The sequence below is a fragment of the Loxodonta africana genome, chromosome 2 (genome assembly GCF_030014295.1).
Source record: "Loxodonta africana isolate mLoxAfr1 chromosome 2, mLoxAfr1.hap2, whole genome shotgun sequence".
NCBI lineage: Eukaryota > Metazoa > Chordata > Mammalia > Proboscidea > Elephantidae > Loxodonta > Loxodonta africana.
Genome location: NC_087343.1, coordinates 12,558,827 through 12,576,391, shown reverse-complemented (window position 1 = coordinate 12,576,391; position 17,565 = coordinate 12,558,827). Strand labels below are relative to the sequence as shown.

General features: G+C 48.6%; 1 protein-coding gene across 1 annotated transcript in view; it reads left to right on the top strand.

The window, feature by feature from the left end:
* Nucleotides 1-9,937, top strand: part of SLC6A19 (solute carrier family 6 member 19) — a 43,591-nt gene extending 33,654 nt beyond the window's left edge. The window contains exons 9-12 of the mRNA XM_064270605.1: nucleotides 741-945; nucleotides 2,569-2,728; nucleotides 9,144-9,306; nucleotides 9,734-9,937. Coding sequence (XP_064126675.1) covers nucleotides 741-945; nucleotides 2,569-2,728; nucleotides 9,144-9,306; nucleotides 9,734-9,937 — 732 coding nt within the window. The remainder of the gene's footprint in view (nucleotides 1-740; nucleotides 946-2,568; nucleotides 2,729-9,143; nucleotides 9,307-9,733) is intronic.
* Nucleotides 9,938-17,565: the final 7,628 nt, after the last annotated feature.

The following is a 17,565-nucleotide window of genomic DNA, read 5'->3' as shown; positions in this document are numbered from 1 at the left end:
ATTGGTTCGGACTCATGATGACCCCAGGCACAATGGCACAAAAAGTTGCCTAGTCCTGCACCATTTTCATGATCCTTGGTATGCTCGAGTCCGTTGTTGCGGCCACTGTGTATCTTAAGTGCCTTCTAACTTACAGATTTATCTTCCAGCACAGAATTGGGCAATGTTCTGTTGTGATCATAGGGTTTTCATTGGCTAATTTTCAGAAGTAGATCTCCAGGTCTTTCTTCTTAGTCTGTAAGCTCTGCTGAATCCTGCCCACCGTGGTCGACTGCTGGTATTTGAAATACCAGTGGCCTAGCTTCCAATATCACAGCAACACACAAGCCACCACAGGTTGGCAAACTGACAGAAGCGTGGTGGCTCTGGAGCCTAGAAAACAAAATTGAAATCACTTAAATTAACCGGCAGCAAGTATCAACATTGCAAGTGTGACAGTTTATTACTTACTGGAACACATGGGGAGAGAAGAAAGGAACACACTGGTGCCCAGCAGATAGGAACCTAGTAGGACATTTCTAGGCACTGGTATAGTGGTTAAGAGATTGGCTGCTAACCAAAAGGTCTACAGTTCAAATCTACCAGATGCTCCGTGGGAACCTTTTGGGGCAGTTTTACTCTGTCCTATAGGGTCGCTATAACTCGGAATCAACTTGATGGCAATGGGTTTGGTTTCGGAATGGGGCCAGCGGCAAGTGTGAGTGGTGACGCTGTATGTCTGTCTGTCCACTCCCCCTCAGGGTGTGGAGGGCACGGGGCTGGCGTTCATCGTCTTCACCGAGGCCATCATCAAGATGCCGGTGGCCCCACTGTGGTCCGTGCTCTTCTTCTCCATGCTCTTCTGCCTGGGCCTGTCATCCATGTTTGGGAACATAGAGGGCGTGGGTGTGCCCCTGCAGGACCTCAAGATCATCCCCCCCAAGTGGCCCAAGGAGCTGCTTACAGGTTCGTGTGGTGGGTCTCGAGCAGCATGCTTGGCCGCTGGGCCTGGGGTCTGTCATCCTGCACTGAGCTGCGGGGACATACCTCAGGGGCAGCAGTATGGTCCAAGAAGAGGACATGGTCAACCTGGCCATGAGGGACAGTGGTCAGAGAAGGCTTCTTCCCAACAGAAGGTTACGAAGAGGAGTCCAAGGAGGAGCCCAGAGGGCATTCCAGGCAGAAAGACTGCAGAAAACAAAGGCATGGGGGTCCAAGGAATGGTGAATGTTTGGGGTTTCCACAGTATGGACAGTCAGGGGGCTGTGTGCTGGGCCTAGGCATGTGTATCCACCATCCTGTGGGTGTGTGGAACCCTACCATCCTGTGGGCTCTAAGGGGGGCATTCTGGAGCATTCCAACAGGGATGCCACTTGGGCAGGGCTTGGAACTCTGGGTGTCAGCACAGAGGCTCAGTGGGAGCCATGAGACCACCGTGGGGGCCACCAACAGAGGCAACAGCTAAGCAGGGCCACCCACCCATCAGTGGGCTGGCAAGGGCAGGGGGCTTAGAGAGCCTTGGCAGGGAGTCAGCATCACTCTGTCCAACCCGAGGCAGATGCAGCTGCTGGGGACAAGCAACAGCCAGTAAAGGGTATGGACTGAGGGGCAGGGAGAGCCCCAGAAGCTGGGTAGAGGAGGGAGTGGGCTTTAGGGGAAGGGCGTGTTGGCAGGGCAACCCTGCAGAGAGGCCGGCACACAGGCAAGGACAGGGATGTTATCTAAGAGTCCAGTGGGACTTTGGACATGGTTTGGGTGGGGCAGGGTGAGGCAGGGTGGGGCAGGGTGTGGATGGTGGGTGAAGCCCCTCGAGAGGTGTATGGTCAGGGAGGACGGTGATAAGCAGCAGCTGGGGGCTGGGGAAAAAGAGGCGGTGCTTGTTTGTTTGGAGGGTGGAGGGAGACGTGGTCAGACAGTCTTGAGATGATATGGTGGCTCCGCTATGGGTAGGTACTGGTTCGGGGAGTGAAGGGGGCACTGGGGGAGGGAATTTCTGACTCCATCTGGTCCATGGTCCTCAGGGTCTCCCAGCCTACACATCAGCCCCCAGGAGTGCTCTCTGTAAGGGACACTGAACGCATGGTCCTCAGAGGTGTTGTTTGAATAAAAAACCAGTTCCATTACTCCAGAGCTGTCCACACTGTTGGAAATTTGAATTGATTTCCCAAAACCCCATCTGTATGCCACACACAGAAAGAGAACTAACTCACAGCGAAGTTTTCAGATAGGCCTCAGCCCAGGCTCTTTAGAGCAGGACAGGTTAGCCTTCCAGCTGGAGGTGAACTTTAAGGCTTTTAAATCATTATTTTTACAGGGGGAAAAATCGTTCTTCCAAAACACCCTTTGTTTACACTTCATGAGATGGAATTTTTAAGTCCAGAGTTTGATGCAGCAACATGAAGGCGGGAGTCACTGTTGACTTGGGACACGTCTATAGAAAGCTTCTCAGATGTACAAATCCCCAAGGCTCGCAGGCCGGGGGCTTTCCCAGCCAGGCCATAGCCCCAGATCTGCCCTGGGATCCTCTGGTATCTCTGTCTGCAGTGGGGCCATGCACGCTTGGGTAACCTCCTCCCTGTCTGCCCACAGGCCTTATCTGCCTGCTGTCCTACCTTCTCACCTTCATCTTTGCCCTGAACTCGGGCCAGTACTGGCTCTCCCTGATGGACAGCTACGCCGGCTCCATCCCGCTGCTCATCATTGCCTTTTTCGAGATGTTCTCTGTCGTCTATGTGTATGGCGTGGACAGGTGGGTGCGGAGAGCAACACCTGATGGTGGTGAAGAGCCAGGTCGCAGGAGAGCTCCCTGTGCTGAGTGGTGGGGACTGCTGACTTGTGGGGCATTCCGGGTCTGCAGCACAGGGGATGAGGAACCACGCAGAAGATGCAGGACCTCAGCAGGTCATTAAAACGAAGTGTAAATTTACTTCCACCAGAACAGCAAGGGATTGGCACTGGGTCTGTGAGAGAGGGAAGAGAACCTCAAATATATGGGACTTAAAGCCTGGCTGAGGTGGCATCTCCATCCCTGGCCAGTGTAACTTGATTTCCAGAAGCAATTCATACTGTCTTCTCCAGCTTCCAGATGTTCTCTAGACCAAACGGTACACAGATAAGTGTTAACACTAATATTAGGAGGCTGTGGTTAATAACCTGGGGTGTAGGAAGGAGTTCCTAAGTGGTGCAAATGGTTAATGCACTCAGCTACTAACTGAAAGGTTGGAGTTTCGAGTCCACCCAGAGGCACCTTTGAAGAAAGGCCTGCCAATCTACTTTCAAAATTTCAGCCATTGAAAATCCTGTGGAACACGGTTCTACTCTGACACACACGAGGTTGCCATGAGTTGGACTGTACTCAATGGCAACTGGTTATACACACTCTTACACTCTTGATTCAGGATGGATTCCCCAAAGTAGGAAGCTTAGTCAAAGCGTTTGTCCTTTGTAAAATTAATAGATACAATCAAATTATTTCCTAAAGGCATAGGGATTCCAACTCCACGAAAAATAAAAACCAGTTGCCATCAAGTTGACACTGAGTCATGACAACCCCATACATTTCATTTTTGACGATTTCCTATTTTCCTAGAGACATATTTCGTACATTCCAGGTTCCGATTATTAATGGATGTTTGCAGCTGTTTCTTCTCATTTTGAGTCGTGCCACATCAGCAAATGAAAGTCCCAAAAGCTTTACTCCAACCACGTCATTAAGGTCGACTCTACTTTGAGCAGGCAGCTCTTCCCCAGTCATCTTTTGAGTGCCTTCCAACCTGGGGAGCTCATCTTCCAGCACTGTATCAGACAATGTTCTGCTGCTATTCATAAGGTTTTCACTGGCTAATTCTTTTCAGAAGTAGATTGCTGGGTCCTCCTTCCTAGTCTGTCTTAGTCTAGAAGCTCAGCTGAAACTTGTCCTCCATGGGTGACCCTGCTGGTATCTGAATACCGGTGGCATAGCTTCCAGCATCACAGCAACACACAAGCCCCCACAGTATGACAAACTGACAGACACATGGAATGGAACACATAAACATCGATATCCTAGGCATTAGTGAGCTGATATGGACTGGTATTGGCCATTTTGAATCAGACAATCATACAGTCTACTGTGCTGGGAATGACAACTTGAAGAGCAATGGTGTTGTTTTCATTGTCAAGAAGAACGTTTCAAGATCTATCCTGAAGTACAATGCTGTCAGTGATAGGATAATATCCACACACCTGCAAGGAAGGCCAGTTATTACTACTACTATGCAAATTTACCCACCAACCACTAGGGCCAAAGATGAAGAACTAGAAGATTTTTATCAGCTGCTGCAGTCTGAAATTGATCGAACATGCAATCAAGATGCTTTGATAGTTACTGGCAATTAGAATGCGAAAGTTGGAAACAAGGAAGATGGATCAGTAGTTGGAAAATATGGCCTTGGTGGTAGAAACAATGCCGGAGCTCGAATGATAGAATTTTGCAAGACCAATGACTTCTTCATTGCAAATACCTTCTTTTACCAGCATAAATGGCAACTATACACATGGACCAGATGGAAGACACAGGAATCAAATCAACTACTTCTGTGGAAAGAGAAGATGGAAAAGCTCAATATCATCAGTCAGAACAAGGCCAGGGGCCGGCTTTGGAACAGACCATCAATTCCTCATACGCAAGTTCAAGCTGAAACCGAAGAAAATTAGAGCAAGTCCATGAGAGCCAAAATATGACCTTGAGTATATCCTACCTGAACTTAGAGACAATCTGAAGACTAGATTTGACACATCGAACACAAGTGACCAAAGACCAGTTGTGGAATGACATCAAGGACATCACACATGAAGAAACCAAGAGGTCATTGAAAAGACATGAAAGAAAGAAAAGACCAAGACAGATGTCAGAGAAGACTCTGAAACTTGCTCATGAGTGTCGAGCCGCTAAAGCAAAAGAAAGAATTGATGAAGTAAAAGAACTGAACAGAAGATTTCAAAGGGCCTCTCAAGAAGACAAAGTAAAGTAGTATAAGGACACATGAAAAGAGCTGGAGGTGGAAAACCAAAAGGGAAGAACACATTCGGCGTTTCTCAAGCTGAAAGAACTGAAGAAAAAATTCAAGCCTCGAGTTGCAATAGTGAAGGATTCTATGGGGAAAATATTAAATGATGCAGGAAGCATCAAAAGAAGATGGAAGGAACACACAGAGTCATTATGCCAAAAAGAATTAGTCGATGTTCAATCATTTCAAGTGGTGGCATATGATCAGGAACCGATGGTACTGAAGGAAGAAGTCCAAGCTGCTCTGAAGGCATTGGTGAAAAACAAGGCTCCAGGAACCGATGGAATATCAACTGAGATGTTTCAATAAACAGATGCAGCACTGGAGGTGCTCATTCGTCTATGCCAAGAAATATGGAAGACAGCTTCCTGGCCAACTGACTGGAAGAGATCCATATTTATTCCTATTCCCAAGAAAGGTGATCCAGCCGAATGTGGAAATTATAGAACAATATCATTAATATCACACACAAGCAAAATTTTGCTGAAGATCATTCAAAAACAGCTGCAGCAGTATATCGACAGGGAACTGCCAGAAATTCAGGCCGATTTCAGAAGGGGACGTGGAACCAGGGATATCATTGCCGATGTCAAATGGATCCTGGCTGAAAACAGAGAATACCAGAAGGATGTTTACCTGTGTTTTATTGACTATGCAAAGGCATTTGACTGTGTGGATCATAACAAACTATGGATAACAATGGGAAGAATGGGAATTCCAGAACACTTAATTGTGCTCATGAGGAACCTTTACATAGATCAAGAGGCAGTTGTTCAGACAGAACAAGGGGATACGGATTGGTTTACAGTCAGGAAAGGTGTGCGTCAGGATTATATTCTTTCACCATACCTATTCAAACTGTATGCTGAGCAAATAATCCGAGAAGCTGGACTATATGAAGAAGAACGGGGCATCAGCGTTGGAGGAAGACTCATTAACAAACTGTATTACGCAGATGACACAACTTTGCTTGCTGAAAGTGAAGACCACTAGAAGCACTTACTAATGAAGATCAAAGACCACAGTCTTCAGTATGGTTTGCACCTCAATGAAAAGAAAACAAAAATCCTCACAAGTGGACCAATGAGCAACATCATGATAAACGGAGAAAAGATTGAACTTGTCAAGGATTTCATTTTACTTGGCTTCACAATCAACAGCCATGGTAACAGCAGTCAAGAAACCAAAAGATGCATTGCATTGGGTAAATCTGCTGCAAAGGACCTCTTTAAAGTGTTGAAGGGCAAAGGTGTCACCTCGAAGACTAAGGTGCGCCTCACCCAAGCCATGGTATTTTCAATCACATCATATGTATGTGAAAGCTGGACAATGAATAAGGAAGACCGAAGAAGAATTGACACCTTTGAATTGTGGTGTTGGCGGAGAATATTGACTATACTATGTACTGCCAAAAGAACAAACAAATGTGTCTTGGAAGAAGTGTGCCCAGAATGCTCCTTGAAGGCAAGAATGGCAAAACTGCGTCTGACATACTTTGGACATGTTGTCAGGAAGAATCAGTCCCTGGAGAAGGACATCATGCTTGGCAGAGTACAGGGTCAGCAGAAAAGAGGAAGATCCTCAACGAGGTGGATTGACACAGTGGCTGCAACAATGAGCTCAAGCATGACAAGGATTGTAAGGATGGCTCAGGACCGGGCAGTGTTTCGTTCTGCTGTAAATAGGGTCGCTATGAGTTGGAACTGACTCAACAGCACCTAACAACAACAACATGACAACCCCATGTGTGTCAGAGTAGAACTGCATTCCATGAGGTTTTCAATGACTGGTTTTTTGGAAGTAGATCTCCAGGCTTGATTTCCCAGGCACTCCTTGGTGGACTCAAACCTCCAAACTTTTGTTTAGAAGCCAAGCACCTTAGCCGTTTGTACCACCTAGGAGCTCCTAAGGAGGCTTATTCTAGCAATAAGTGAGTGACAGAAAAACTTGAACTGACCTAGCTGGTAGCAATAAAGGAAGATTGAGTAGCACAGGCCAACCGTACTATATTGTAATATTATGCAGATATTAGCAAAGCATGCCTTTGTATTATGGTGATGGTGAAGAATATTGAATATACCACAGACTGCCAGGAGAATGAACAAATCTGTCTTGGAAGAGGTACAACCAGAATGCTCCTTAGAAGCAAGAATGGTGAGAGTATGTCTCATATACTTTGGACATGTTATCAGGAGGCACCAGTCCCTGGAGAAGGACATCCTGCTTGGTAAAGTAGAGGATCAGCGGGAAAAAAAAAGAAAAGAAAGACCCTCAACGAGATGGGTTGACGCAGTGGCTGCAACAATGGGCTCAAGCATAACAAGGATTATGAGGATCGTGCTGGACCGGGCAGTGTTACCTTCTGTTGTGCATAGGGTCACTATGAGTCCCAAGTGACTTGATGGCACCTAACAACAACAACAGCAAAGCATATTGAGGTAGAAATGCACATGTTTGTCAAAAGACAAATAATCAGCTAGGAAAAAGAGTTGGCAGCCCACATAGCAGATGAAGCACTCCAGGCCCATGTCACCTTGAGGGAAGTAGGAGGTATAGCATCCTAAAGATGGTGCACATGTCTGACTAAAGCCAGACACTTAGGGCCTGAGGGTAATGAGCAATGCTGTCCTAAACAGACCATGAGAGAAGGGAATGGATTAAGTGATGGGCCCCCAGAGGGAAGATCAGTCACCACACCAATCTCCAAAGCACCCTTCTGGGGCTGTCCTGGGTTCCAGTCCTGGGCTGGCACCTAATTCTCTGGAAGAGTCCTCTTACTTCTGTTGAGGGCCTCGGCCCGCTCCTGGTTAAGTACTGTCTGTTGCATCTGGCTTCTACAAACAGTAGATTCGTTTGTGCAGAAGAAACATCTGCATAGGAGGGGCATTGTCTTGGTCATCTAGTGCTGCTATAACAGAAATGCCACAAACTTTGGCAAACAGAAATTTATCCTCTCACAGTTTAGGAGGCTAAAAGTCTGAATTCAGAGTGCCAGCTCCACGTGAAGGCTTTCTCTTTCTATCAGCTCTGGGGAAAGTCCTTGTCATCAATCTTCCCCTGGTCTAGGAGCTTCTCAGCACAAGGACCCTGGGTCCAAATGACAGGCTCTGCTCCTGACTCTTCTTGCTTGATAGTGCTGAGATCCCTCTCTTCTCTGCTCACTTCTCTCTTTTATATCTCAAAAGAGATTGACTCAAGATACAACCTAATCCTCCTAATCCTGTAGATTGTGTCCTGCCTCATTAACATAATGGACAGCTCACTTCCAAATAGGATCATAACTACAGGCATAGAGGAAGGATTTAAAACACATACGATAATCACATCAGATCACAAAATGGAGGACAACCATGCAACACGGGGAATCATGGCCTAGCCAAGCTGACACACATTTTGGGAGAACACAATTCAGTCCCTAACAGGCATCAAGCACTAGGGCAGGAAATGGGGGGCTTCAGGGACCCCCACATGGCCAAGGGCTGTAAGGCCCCTTTTGGAAAGAGAGGATAAGGAGGAGTGTTTCAGTGGCTTTCTGTCTACAGTTTCCCAAGAATTTTTAACCTTCTACTTTGCATAAGGAATTCCTGGGTGGTGTAATTGGTCAACTGCTCCCTATTAACTCAAAGGTTGGAGGTTCAAGTCCACACAGAGGCATCTGAGAAGAAAAGTCTGAGGATCTACTTCTGAAAAATCTGCCATTGAAAATGCTATGGAGCACAGTACTACTCTGAAACACATGGGGTCTCCATGAGTCAGAGTCAACTCACTGGCAACTGATGTTCCAAATTTTGCATAAGACACTAAGCCAGGACTTAGATGAGGATGATGAGGTCTCTCACAACTTATTTACAAGTTGGAACAGCCAGGGTTTCTACAACTGTCCAGGGGAAGAGATGGCTTCTGGCTGTAGCGACAGAGGAAGGCGCCTCAGGGCAGGCAGCATCCTCTCCTGCAAGGATGGCTAGGATTTGGGCCAAGGGAGATCAGGGCGTGGTGCTCCAGGGCCACACTTCTGTGTCCAGGTGCAGGAGAGAGTGGACTATCCTTTGCTTTGCTGAGTAGTGGCCTGGCTTTGTCCACCAGGTGACGGCTCTCCTCTCTGGCCTCGGCTTCCAGGTTTAATAAGGACATCGAGTTCATGATCGGCCACAAGCCTAATATCTTCTGGCAAGTCACGTGGAGAGTGGTCAGCCCGCTGCTCATGTTGATCATCTTCCTGTTCTTCTTTGTGGTCAAGGTTAATGAGGAGCTGATATACAGCGTCTGGAACCCAGACTCTGTGAGTGCTGGATGGTAGACCTGGGGTCCGGGTGGGGATCGGCAGCAGGTCAGGTCCCCTGTGAGGAGGGCTGGAGAAGGCGGGGTGGGGCTGAAAAAGGGGGGAGGTGTGTGGGGAGCAGGGAGAGGCACGTAGGGGCAGGGGGAGGGCTGGAGAAGGCAGAAGGAGGCATGTGGGGATGAGAGGAGGCATGTAGGGACAGGAGGGGGTATGTGGGGGCAGGACAGGGCTGGGAAAGGCAGGAGGAGCTGTGTGGGGGATGGAGGAGAGGCACGTGGGGGTGGGAGGAGCGTGTGAGAGGCAGCAGGAGGCAAGTGGCAGTCACGGGGTTAAGGCAGCATTTTGCCCTTCTCCCTGTGGCCCACCTGAAGGAGACCCCCACTTGCTCCCTATGTGTTGCTCACCACGGTTGTGGCTTTCTCCCCAGCCGGAATTTCCCAAATCTCAGAAAACCACGTACCCCAACTGGGCCTATGCTGTGGTGGTCATCGTAGCAGGGTTGCCCTGCCTTACCATCCCTGGCTTTGCCATCTACAAGTTCATCCAGAACCGCTACCAGAAGCGCGGGGACCAGCAAGGGCTGGTCAGCACCCTGTCATCACCCTCGGTTAACGGAGACCTCAAGTACTGAGCGCAGCGCGCCATCCATGGGCAGCAGCAGCCAGACTGGTGTGCAGGAGGAAGGGCTGCAGGCAGGGCCCACAGAGAGGTGGCCAGGCTGTACCTGTGTGACCATGTGCATATGTGTGACACGTGTGTATGTGTGCAGGTATGTGTGTGTTAAATGTGTGTGTGGTGTGTGTACCTGTGCACCTGTGGTGCACACACCTCTTGCCCTCATCACGGATGCAGTGTGGACACACACAGCCACCCCTTGAGAAGAACTTCTGCTGTGCCCTGGGTGTGCCTCATGGGAAATTCAAAAGCTAAGGCTTGGAGAAGTCACACTACAGTGCTTCACGTGCAGCAGACAACTGCAAGAGACAGGAGCACACGCTGCCATCTCAGCCCCGCAGATCAGCTCTCGTTACCCCTCCCCTGCACCCCTTACCCTTGCTGGTGACCTCTGGATCTAAGAGCGCCTGCAGTAATGGGATGAGGACGAACCCTCTGCCAGAGCTGCACTCACGCCGTCAAAAACGGCCTGAGCAGGTCAGCTGGCCAGCGGCCAGTTAGGGAAGTGTGGCGGCTGTGTCTGCATCCTACCCCTCAGCCAGGTCTCCAGTCCTTGGCCAGGTCCTGGCTTAATGAGTGCTCACAGATTTAATCATTGGTTCTGGCCACCACAGATAGATGAACAGTTAAATCAAACGAATGTTGCATAATTTAAAGAAAAAGCCACTCTTTGGGTTTTGTTAAGAGAACATTAACTGTGTGAATTTTTAGCCCAATGTTGGAAAAGATGGGTTATATGGTAACTTGGCCCTGGCTACCATCACCCTGGGCCATTCGACTCCTCCTTGGCAACTTCAGGGATGAAGCCAATGTCAGCTTCTCACCTTTTCCCTTTCATGGATGAATTGTTCTCTGGCATTTGACGTCCAACCTTAGCCAAAGTTGCTTAGCATTTAGGGTGTTTGCTTCAATGAACTGGTCATCTCTACTTTCCCCATGGAAAATTCTAGAAGTCTAAATTAAACTGGACTTCTTAGAAATCTTTATGGGCAGAGTAAGCGATTTTGTTCGAGAGTGGCTGCCCGGACCCCAGTAGTCCCTGGTGCCATGTCCCTCCCACTTGGTAATGCCTCAATAATGCTCTCACCTTTTCCAGCACTTTTCATCTAATTGTGGTCAAAAACTGCAGCCCCCTGGCTCCAGCTGCCTGAGCCTTTCAGATGCCCAGTGGGGTCCCTGAGTCTGACTACCAGCCACTTCCATCAGACCGTGGCCGGTCACCTGGATATCGTGGTCGATAAGCCCATGGTTCTGCCCCAAACGTACTTGCAGGGCCAGCGAATGAGTGTCTTCAGCCGTGTCTCTGGCCTCCCAGCCCCATTTACAGATGATTCAGTGGGATCCCTAGCTTAGCCTCTTCCCCAAGTCCTCTGACCACCCATTGGAAAAGCATAAATCAATTTTCTGTCTGTATGTTGCCCGTGTGACGTCTGCCCCAGGGCGAGCCTGAGGCCCCAACCCAGCTGTGCACCTGAAGGGAGACCACTTGAGCTCAGTCTGCCTGGGCAGGGGGAAGGGAGAGCCCTGGTGCCCCTGTGTGCCTTAGTGTGCCTGGGCAGGGGAAAGAGAGAGCCCTGGTGCCCCTGTGTGCCTTAGTGTGCCTGGGCAGGGGAGGGGAGAGCCCTCTTGCCCCAGTGTGTTGAGGTGTGCTGAGATGTGCCTTGGTATGGGGAAGAGAGAACCCTGGTGCCTAGGTGTGCCTGGGCAGGGGGAGGGGAGAGCCCTTTTGCCCCCATGTGCCAAGGTGTGCCTGGGAAGGGGAAAGGGAGAACGCTTGTGCCCTGGTGTGCCCAGTGTGCACGGGGAGGGGAAGGAAAGGACCCTCTTGCCCCTGTGTGCAGAGGTGTGCCCGGGCAAGGGGAGGGGAGAGCCCTGGTCCCCCGGTGAGCCCTGGTATGCCCAGGCAGGGAGAGGGGAGAGCCCTCTTGCCACCATGTGCTGAGGAGTGCCTAGGCAGAGGGAAAGGAGAGACCTGGTGCCCCTGTGTGCCCAGGCAGTGGGAGTGGGTTGCCATGCGTGCATGTTTACTAACCAGGCACTGTTTTATGTGTTTCTGTGTCTGTGTCGAAATGTTAGCCGTGCGTGGAGTGTGGTACAGAGTACTTGGTGGAAATAAATCACCTCTATTGAATGCTCTTGCCTGCACAGCACTGTCTGAATTCAGAGAGAAGTGGCATGGACCGCGGAGGCTGTACCCAGGGCTCAAGGGAAACCACAGAGGAGGAAACTGGCCTAGATCATGGGTGCCATTTGAGCCCCCACAATCTGGTCTGGTTTTGGGGTTTCATGATGCTGGGTTCACATGGCCCTGCACACAGTGGGAAGCAGGTACTCTGGGGGTCATGGTGCCTTCCCCTCTACTGAGGTCCCACATGGCCCTGCCTGACTTGGTGGGAGCCGGTGGGCATCGGGTGGCCCTGGACCTCCAGACAGGAAGGCTGTTGGCCAAGACCAGCTAGGTGTCGGGTGGGTCAGGGAGAGGGAAGAAGGAGTGACATGGAAACGTGCAGGCCAGGCAAGCCCCCTGGGAACACCTCTCCTGGCCTCTGAGGGACCTTACCACCTCTCCCCTTCCCTCCCTTCCATCTTCTTTGACACTCCGTTTTCTCATGTTTTCCTCCCACACAAAAGGGGATCTTTTTAAAAAGTGCTCACCTGGGTCCCATGCTCCTGGAGCTCACAAATTTGGAACTGAAAGGCACAGCATCCAGGAGGACATGACATGCAAAGAGGCAGAGGCCCAGCCTGAGTCTGGTAGAAGGTTCTGGACGGGATGAGTTCCACACTCTCGGGGAGAGAGCCTGGGATGCAAGCCACTTAGTGCTGATTCAAGTGGCAACGTGCCACTTCTAGGGTAGGGAGGGCACAAGGCCCCTCTCAGCACTCTACCTGGAACCACTCCTCCCATTGTCCCGGGGGGTCATTGCCGCTGCCCACCCGAAGATGAGGCAGCGAGGCCCCCAGGCAGGGGGAGGGCTAAGAGTAGGGCCCAGGTAGCGGACCTCAGAGCCCTCATGCTAGACTGCCCCTAGGGCCCCTCCACATACCAGTGAGTGTGGAGTGCCCCAAGAAGAGAGCAGAGGACTCTTGCTCCCCCACTGCCCAGGTGCTCCCACTGCCCTCTGCCTCCCCCCAAATACAGAGTAAGGGTTTCTTTAGGGTGGCAGCAGAAGCAGTTGCGGAGTGGGTGCTGAGGGTGGGGAAGAGCAGTGTGGGCCATCATGGGGAACCCCCCCTACCAGGAGTCACACTCGGCTCCTCTGCAGTAGCAGGTCTCCTTCCATGGTGCCAGGGTGGGGGTTAAACATGGCAAGGGCTCCAGGCACCAGGCTGGAGACCCTGGCCCATATGCACCCTCTGTGGTGGGTGTGATAGCCCATGGGTGTGGCGGGGTACAGTCCTATCAAGCAGGACAGCTATCTGGAAACTCACCGGGATACCTTTAAAAGAGGGACATTTAGAACCAGCTGGAGATTTCAGGATTCAGACCATTCGGGAACTTAGGAAATCCTTTTTAAAAATAAATAGGGCTTGAAATCTAAACATACCACTTCCGCTCAACCCAGCAATCTCGCTCTTCCAAATGTATCCAGAGAATGAAGACCTGTGTCCACACACACACCTGCACAGGGACGTGCATAGCAGCTTGAGTCCTAATAGCAAGAAGCTGGAGGCAGCCCAGTGTCCTCCAGCAAGTAAGTGGGTAGTCCAGCTGCGGTACACCAGGGGATACTCACCTCATGTGTGCAAAGTGGAACGGCACTCAGTAGGGCTTTCATGGTTGTGAACTTTCAGAACAAGATTGCCAAGTCTTTCTTCCAAAGTACTTCTGGGTGGGTTGGAATTGCAAACCTTTCAGTTACTAGTTGAGCACTCAATCAATTGCACCACCCAGGGACACCTCCACAGGTATAATCCACTGCCATCAACTCGATTCTGACTCATAGAGACCCTATAGGACAGTTTCCAAGGAGTGACTGGTGGATTCGAACTGCTGACCTTTTGGTGAGCAGCTGAGCTTTTAACCACTGCACCACCACAGCTCCCGCCCCCCCATAGATATAGGGGTTAGAAATCCAGCACATATTTTGGGGGAATGCAATTCAATCCATAACAACAGCATTCTTGAAATGACAAAATTATGGAACTACAGATTAGTAGTTGCCAGGAGTTGAGGGAGGAGAGAGGGAGTCATGGTGGCTCAGTGATTAAGCTCTTGGCTGCTAACTGAAAGGTCAGTGGTTTGAACCCCCCAGCCACTCCATGGAAGGAAGATGTGGCAGTCTGCTTCCCTAAAGATTGCAGCCTTAGAAACTCTATGGGACAATTCTATTCTGTCCTGCAGGGTAGCTATGAGTTAGAATCAACTCAACAGCAACTGGTTTGGCTTGGTTTTTTGGTAAGGAAGGAGAGGGGATAGGAGCAAACTGGGTGTGGCTATAAAAGGGCAGCAGAAGGGATCCTGGTTGGATGGAATGTTATGTAACTTGGCTATGTCAATGTCAGTATCCTGGCTGTGAAATTGTCCTACAGTTATGCAGAATGTTACCACTGGGGGAAACTGGATAAAGGGTACAGTGCCTCTCTCTGTATAATTTCTTACCACTGCATGTGAATCTATAATTATCTCAAAATGTTTCACTAAAAAATTAATTACTTTTCCAACAAAGAGGACCTCGAAAAGGAAATCAAGAAAACAATACCATTTGTAATAGCCCCTAAAGAGATGAGATACTTAAGAATAAATCTAACCAGGGATGTAACCAGTCCCTGGAGAAGGACATCAGGCTTGTTACAGTAGAAGGTCAGTGAAAAAGAGAACGACCCTCAACGAGATGGATTGACACAGTGGCTGCTACCATGGGCTCAAGCATAACAATGATTGCGAGGATGGCTCGGGGCCAGGCAATGTTACATTCTGTTGTGCACAGGGTCGCTATAAGTGGGAAACAACCAATGCTCGTAGATAGGAAGACTTAACATTGTGAAAATGTCAATTCTACCCAAGGTGACCTTCAGATATAATGCAATCCCAACCCAAACACCATCAACACTTTTTAATGAGATAGAAAAACAAATCATCAACTTCATATGGAAAGGAAAGAGGTCCCAGATAAGCAAAGCATTACTGAAGAAAAAGAAAAAAGTAGGAGGCCTCACCCTACCTGATCTCAGAACCTACTATACAGCCACGGTAGTCAAAACAGCCTGGTACCGGTACAACAGCAGACACCTAGACCAGTGGAACAGAACTGAGAACTCGTACATAAATCCATCCACCTGTGGTCAGTCGATCTTTGACAAAGGACCAAAGTTAACTAAATGGGGAAAAGACAGTCCTTTTAACAAATGGTGCCGGCAAAACTAGATGCCCATCTGTGAAACCTGAAACGGGGCCACAGCTCACACCATACAAGTCCATCTGTGAAACCTGAAACGGGGCCACAGCTCACACCACACAAGTCCATCTGTAAACCTGAAACGGGGCCACAGCTCACACCATACAAGTCCATCTGTAAACCTGAAACGGGGCCACAGCTCACACCATACAAGTCCATCTGTAAACCTGAAACGGGGCCACAGCTCACACCATACAAGTCCATCTGTAAAACCTGAAACGGGGCCACAGCTCACACCATACAAGTCCATCTGTGAAACCTGAAACGGGGCCACAGCTCACACCACATAAGTCCATCTGTAAACCTGAAATGGGGCCACAGCTCACACCATACAAGTCCATCTGTAAAACCTGAAACGGGGCCACAGCTCACACCATACAAGTCCATCTGTGAAACCTGAAACGGGGCCACAGCTCGCACCACACAAGTCCATCTGTAAACCTGAAACGGGGCCACAGCTCACACCACACAAGTACATCTGTAAACCTGAAATGGGGCCACAGCTCACACCATACAAGTCCATCTGTAAACCTGAAACGGGGCCACAGCTCACACCACACCAAAAACCAACTCAAAATGGATCAGAGACCTAAATATAAAACCTAAAACGGTAAAGATCATGGAAGAAAAAAATCAGGGACAACACTAGGGGCCCTAATTAAAAAAAAAAAAAAAAAACCCACTGCCGTCGAGTCAATTCCGACTCATAGCTACCCTACAGAACAGAGTAGAACTGCCCGGTAGAGTTTCCAAGGAGCGCCTGGCAGGTTCGAACTGCCGACCTCTTGGTTAGCAGCAGCAGCACTTAACCACTACGCCACATGGCACAAATGCAGTACAAACCATAAGTAACAGTACACAAACACCAGAAGATAAGCTAGATAACTGGGAGCTCCTAAAAGTTAAACACTGATTCACATCAACGGACTTCACCAAAGGAGTAAAAAGAGAACCTACAGCTTGGGGAAAAAAATTTGGCTATGATACATCTGACAAGGGTCTAATCTCTAAACTCTACAGAATACTTCAACACCTCAACAACAAAAAGACATACAATCCAATTAAAAAATGACCAAAGGATATGAACAGATACTTTACCAAAGAAAACATTCAAGCGGTTGACAGACACATGAGGAAATGCTTGAGATCATTAGCCATTAGAGAAATGCAGATCAAAACTACAGTGAGATACCATCTGATCCTGACTTCACTAGTACTACTAATAAAAATAAATAAATAACAAATGTCAGCGAGATTACAGGGAGATTGGAACCCTTATGCACTGCTGGTGGGAATGTAAAATGACATAATCATTATGGAAAATGATATGGTACCTCCCTAAAAAGGTAGAAATACCATATGATCCAGCAAACCCACTCCTAGGAATATATCCTAGAGAAATAACACCCATCACAAGAAACAGATAGATTCACACCCATGTTCATTGCAGCATTATTCAAAATAGCAAAAAGATGGAAACAACCTAAGTGACCATCAACAGACGAATAGAGAAACAAACTGTGATACATACACACAATGGAATACTATGAAACAATAAAGAATAATGATGAATCTGTGAAACATCTCACAGCATGAATAAATCTGGAGGGCATTATGCTGGGTGAAATATGCAAATCACAAAAGGATAAATATTGTATGAGACCGCTATTATAAAAACCCAAGAAAAGGATTACATATAGGAAAAAAAAATCTTGAATGGTTACAAGGGAAGGAAGGGGAAATCACACTACCTAGATAGTAGACAAGTGTTAACTTTGGCGAAGGGAAAGACAACACAATATACGGGAAGTTAGCACAACTTGACCAAGGTAAAGTTATAGAAACTTCCTAGACACATCCAAACACCTTAAGGGACCAAGTTACTGGGGATGAGGGCTGGGGACCATGATCTCAGGGGACATCTAGCTCAATTGGCATAACATAGTTTATAAAGAAAATGTTCCACATCCTTCTCTGGTGAGTAGCGTCTGGGGTCTTAAAAGCTTGCAAGTGGGCATCTAAGATATGTCTATTGATCCCATCACATTTGGAGCAAAGAAGAATGAGGAAAACCAAAGACACAAGGAAAATATTAGTCCATACGACTAATAGACCACATGAACCACAGCCTCTACAAACCTGAGCCCAGAAGAACTAGATAGTGCCCAGCTATCACCACTGACTG